This window comes from Lagopus leucura, unplaced genomic scaffold, assembly GCF_019238085.1.
Source record: "Lagopus leucura isolate 7727_CA_CO unplaced genomic scaffold, USGS_WTPT01 145-20_obj-0_obj, whole genome shotgun sequence".
NCBI classification, from domain to species: Eukaryota; Metazoa; Chordata; class Aves; order Galliformes; family Phasianidae; genus Lagopus; species Lagopus leucura.
Genome location: NW_024962872.1, coordinates 23,593 through 28,957, shown reverse-complemented (window position 1 = coordinate 28,957; position 5,365 = coordinate 23,593). Strand labels below are relative to the sequence as shown.

General features: G+C 57.7%; 1 protein-coding gene across 1 annotated transcript; it reads right to left on the bottom strand.

Moving 5' to 3' along the window:
- Positions 1-746: 746 nt before the first annotated feature.
- Positions 747-3,696, bottom strand: FAM174C (family with sequence similarity 174 member C). The gene is made up of 3 exons (XM_042891007.1): positions 3,448-3,696; positions 3,110-3,271; positions 747-2,750 (listed from the first exon to the last, which is right to left on the bottom strand). The coding sequence occupies exons 1-3, from the start codon at positions 3,672-3,674 to the stop codon at positions 2,747-2,749; spliced, it is 393 nt and encodes a 130-aa protein (XP_042746941.1). The 5' UTR covers positions 3,675-3,696; the 3' UTR covers positions 747-2,746.
- Positions 3,697-5,365: the final 1,669 nt, after the last annotated feature.

Sequence of the window (5,365 nt, the reverse complement as noted above, 5' to 3'; positions counted from 1 at the left end):
TCAAGGGCACTGCAAACAAGTGCTGACAGGGCTGGGTGAAACGCAGCCGAAACAAAGCTGGGCGCTTCCCAGCCCTCCGCTCACACAACACAGCTCCAAAGCGCCGCTCCTACAGCTGCAGCCCTGCGAGGCGCACCCCAGCCCCGGGCAGCTGCTGGGAAGATGTTTGTTCCTCGAGGCGCTGGGATGCACCTTCAGCCTCCCACGGCCTGCTGGTACCCACCAGCAGCATGCTTGGTCTGTGAGTGCCATCTACAGGGTTCCCCAGCGCTGCCCTCCAGCACAGCACCCAACCCTGGAGCAAAGCAAAGCCCTCTGCTCCACTGCAGTGCCATGCGGTGCGATGCTGCGGCCAGCAGTGCTGCTGTGGTGGGGAGGAGGATGCAGGGACGCAAGCAGGAGCACAGAAATCACAATGCTGCCATGGAGAGGATGGGGGCAGCCCTGCAGGGATGAGCCGGACAAGGGATGAGGTGAAGGTGAGGACGAGGAGGAGACCTCAGCAGGTTGGAACAAACCTTGAGAGCACCAGTGGGGGGTGAGCAGTGGGCATGGAGAGAAGTGCGACAACATGGAAACAACACACGTTTGTCTCGGGATACAACGGGGGGGGGGGGATGCTGTAAACACAAGGAAAGTAAAACAACCGATCGATACGGGACTGGTTGCTATTTAAAAATAAATCAACAACTCGAGCAGGAGGGTGAAAGCCCAGCTCCTCGTTCCTGAGAGCACAGCCAACACAATGCACTCGAGTGCTGTTTTATTGACTTCTTGGCAATCTGCTCAGCCCACAGGTCCATCTCCAGAGCTCTAATGCTGCGGATCCCATTCCAGTCACATGTGCAAACGAAACAAAACAGAGGGACGTTATTAACAACAGAGCCCCGATGCTCATCTCGCTCTCAGTCGATCTCATTAACATCCGCAGACACCCAGTCGATTTGCCTAGCAGCTCGATATCCATAGCTGAGGACTCGATGCAGCCCTCCAAGAAGATCAGAGAGGCAATTATGTAAACTTCTGACATTAGGCTTTGGCTTAAACAACAGCGATTGTTTCCAGCCAACTCTGCAGCAGCTGTTTGTGGTGCACAGGAGCCCATGGTGTGCAGCACCGCAGGGCACCACGCTCCCACCATCACCCCACTGCATTGGTCCCAACAGCTCTGGGCCCATTGCATTAGTGGGCTCAGAGCACACGTGTGTCTGTTTGCATCTGTGTATTTACATCCATCCTGAACAACTGTTACCAGTTCTGAGCTCTGCTCAGAGACCTTTGCTGGGCTACTGGCATGTTGGCATGCAGTGACTGAGGCTGCAGAAGTAACTGCAGGGATGCAGCACAAGGATGAGAAGAGGCTGTTCCAATGGGACCCTCCGGGCCCCACGATGACTGCCCCTGGTTTTGCACTTCTCCTGCAACACTCCCATTTATTTTTCCAGTAGAAATGGTGATCAGGCAGAGCACAGCTACAGCTCTGTCCTCGGAGCAGCTCTCATCTGTACCGTGCACTGCAGCAGCCCTGGCGCTGTAGCAAAGTGTGTCACTGCTGCTCCATGGAGGCACCCCTCTGCTCCGCTCTTTTTGGCAAGTAAGGCTTCCTCCCTTATCCACAGAGGAGGTCCAACCCAACGCTAGAAGCCATCACTCCATTACTCCAAAGGCATTTTCAATCCTCACCATGAAGGCAAAGCCTTACAGCTGGAGGAACTCCTGCAGGCAATTCTCCCAACAAAGGCACTACAGTGTGGGGCTGAGGGATCCAGCTCTGCACCACCCACCCCGCTGCATCCCATCCCTTCGGGGCTGAAAGCTGCAAACGAAAGCACTTGGAAAGCAGTTCCCACCATTTCAGCTGTGATTCCCCCAACAACGACCCTCTAAGGGCCACATTCAGCCCTGCACCGAACCCAAGCACCAACACAACTGCTGTTCCTTCTGCTGTGATGGGACACAGCTGGAGCACAGCCATTGGGGAACAGCAGCATCTCCAAAGGGAGATGATGTCTGAGCAGATCCAGAACCGCAGCTGAGAGGCTCTGGCTTCTCCCATCCCTTACACAGCAGCTCGGGGAGGACACGCGTTTCTCCTGGCCACCCTCGGGGTGCAGAACACCTGTGCGGCCCCACAGACCAACTCATACGTTTTTGTTTGCAAACATCTCTTTGTTTTGTAAACCCACGCAGGGATTTATGCCATCATCCACTCGCTGCCAACCCTGCTGCTTCCAGAACGCCTTCAGCTCGCTGCTCCCTCCCAAAACTCCTCTGTCTGATCTGAGGGATGCTGCTGCCCCAACTCTACCACGGGGTGCAGCCGATGGCACACAGCAATCCAAGGAAGGGACCAGACATCACGGAAGGGAAAACTGAGCCTGCCAAGCTGCTGCCACAGTCAGAGGAGCACCCAAAAGCCCCAGGCAGGCCGTGGGCACAGATGTGCAGCTCTCAATGCCAAATGCAGAGCGTTCACCCCAGAGTCACTTCTGTTACGTCTTCCTGAGCGTCACCCCACACAGCACTCAGCGCAGAGTCCTCTGCAGCTCCACCTCTCCCCAAAAAAGACGTGTGAAGGAAACAGTTTTGGTCCCCTTTGCCCTCCCCAGCGACCAAAGAGTTTGTGCTGTTAATTCGCAGTCATTATAAGCAATTATTATCAAAACTAAAACTGGAGCGTCGGTGATCCCAGCGGATGACTTCGCACCCCTCGCTCAGTCTGTGCAGTTGTGCCACTGGTCCCAAATCATCTGAAAAGAAAGAAAACGCACAACGTGAGCACAGCCACCAGCACTGCTGTGCTCACAGGACACCAATCCTCAGCTGCGAGGGGGAATCCTACAGAGCAGCAAAGCTGTGTGAAGCAGGGAATGAGGGCAGCTGTGCAGGCAGCAATGTGCGTCCAGCAGCGAGCCGGGAGCCACAGCAGCTCCTCCTGCCCTGCAGGGCCGTGCGGCTCTGTCCCAAAAGCACGAAGCAAGATGGGCACGGGGCCTTCAGGGTCTGACAGCGAAGGGAGGTGACGTAAAGCTGAGGTTCACCCCGCGTCCCTCTGGTGGCAGTGTGGGCGCTTCCCCGGAGGACAAGAGGAGCAGGGGATGCTGCTTACCGCCGCAGGTTCTGCGTCTCAAACACGGTGTCCTCATCGCTATCCAGCGATGCCATCTCCACGCGTTCATCGGAGCTGCTCAGCAGACCGTACTTCTTCCGCTGCGGTTTCTTCCACCTGAAAGTCGCGCTCGGTTCGCGTCTTCGTCCGTCGGGCCGGGAGCTGCGGGTGGGACGCAGCACAGCGGATGGGGTTTAATTGTTAGCGTTCATTAACGGCGACGCGGGGCGGTTGTGTCGGGATGGGGAAGTGCTGCGATGCAGCGCCGTGATGGAGGAAGGAGGAAGGGGAACAGGGGGGGTCCGGGTGGACACGGGGGGGGGGGGGTCCGCACTCACCGGAACGTCCTCAGCACAAAGTAGAGCGCGGCCAGCACCGACAGAGCGCTGACCACAAACACGGCGCGCCGCAGCACCGGCAGCCCCGATGCGGGCAGCAGCCCCGCGCCCGTCCGCGTCCCGTTCCCTTCCTCCGCCCGCGGGGTTTCCGTGCCGTTACTGGGGGACGCGGCGCGGCCGCCGTGCAGGAGCAGCAACAGAACGCAGATGGGCTGCGGGAGCAGCATGGCCGGCACGGAGCTGCGGTCCCGGCGCAGGAAGGTGCGCGCACAGCGGGGCCGGGCGCGGGCGGAGCTGAGCGCGGTGTTCCGGGGCTGCGCCGTTCCGCCGCTCCGCACCGGGAGCCCCGCCGATAAACGGAGCGTGGAACGCCGTTCCCCGTGGCCGCGATGTTTCCCATCCCGGTTCTATCTCCTGCCGCCCAACGAAGCGTTCCAGTCGGGGAAATGAGCGCCGTTCCGACCCCGATGGGGGGGAGGCTGAAGCGCTGACTGCCCGCTGAGCCACCCGGGGGATGCTGTGCCTTCCAGCTCAGAAAGCAAACGGGATCCTGGGCTCCATCAGAAGAGAAGAGGCCGGCAGGGACAGGGAGGTGATTGTCCCTCTCTACTCTGCTCTTGTGAGGCCCCATCTGCAGCACTGCGTCCAGGTCTGGAGCCTCCAGTACAAGAAAGACAGGGAGCTGCTGGAGAGGGTCCAGAGGAGCCACAAAGATGATCAAGGGGGTGCAGCACCTCCACTGCAAAGGCTGAGGGAGCTGGGCTTGTTCAGCCTGGAGAAAAGAAGGCTGCGGGGTGACCTCAGTGCAGCCTGCAGTGCCTAAAGGGAGCCTGATAACAGGAGGGGAATCAACTCTATGAAAGGTTTGCTAACTGCAGGACAAGGGGAAATGATTTGAAGTTGAGGGAGAGGAGATTTGGATTGGATGTCAGGGGGAAATTCTTTGCTATGGGAGTGGTGAGGTGCTGGAACAGCTGCCCAGAGAGGCTGTGATGCCCCGTCCATCCCTGGAGGTGTTCAAGGCCAGGTTGGATGGGGCCCTGGGCAGCCTGGGCTGCTGTGAAATGCGGAGGTTGGTGGCCCTGCGTGTGACAGGGGGTTGGAGATTCACGATCCTTGAGGTCCCTTCCAACCCTGGCCATTCTGTGATTCAGCTGTGCCGGCCCCAACCCAACAGCGGATCATTAAACGCAGCGCCTCAAAGCGAACAGCCTGCGGTGATTCCCGCCGCATTGAAGCATCCCATTGAGGACCATCGGGGTCGTTCAGGTAACGCTTTGTGTCACCACGAGGTGCGAGTGGCTCTCAGTGCCACGGGCTGCTGCCATTTAAATCAGCAAAGCTTTCTTCGCTCTCCCAGTCCCGCATTTAATATCGCCTCCAGGAACCATCAGAAGTGAGAAGAAGGAATCGCTACACACAGCAACCCCCCCCCAGTTCCTGCTTTTTAACTCTGATCTTTCGGATAATAGGTTTGAAAAAGAGAGAGAGAAAAAGCGGCGTAAAGCAAGAAATGCGTCCTTCTAACACGAGAGCAGAGCAGCAGCGCAGCACCAAACCTGCATTTGCCCTCTGCCAATACAACACCCTCCCTGCTTCACCCCCAGCGCCATTTCTCCCCGTTGAAACACAGCAGCTCTTCAAAAATAAAAGGCACCATCAGCTAACGAGACGGCAGCGTCTTTTTTTATTGGCCGTTCTATTCAAATGCCAAAGAAAAGCCACACAAAACCGCACCCTCCCATTGGCGGCCCACGATTTTTTTGATCTCAGGCTGTTTTCCATTTGCTCCTACCAGCAAGGCTTGGCTTTGCTTCGAGCCTGCAGCAGCTCCTGATGGCCACACAGCACTGCTTTGTACTGCAGCAGCTCCTCATATCCACACAGCACTGCTTTGCACTGCAGCAGCTCCTCTTGG

Excerpts from the sequence above, each read along its gene's own strand:
- FAM174C (XM_042891007.1), bottom strand. The coding sequence starts at position 3,674 with ATGCTGCTCCCGCAGCCCATCTGCGTTCTGTTGCTGCTCCTGCACGGC. Across the intron at positions 3,272-3,447 it reads TTTGTGCTGAGGACGTTCCG|CTCCCGGCCCGACGGACGAA; the intron begins GTGAGTGCGGAC and ends TCCCACCCGCAG.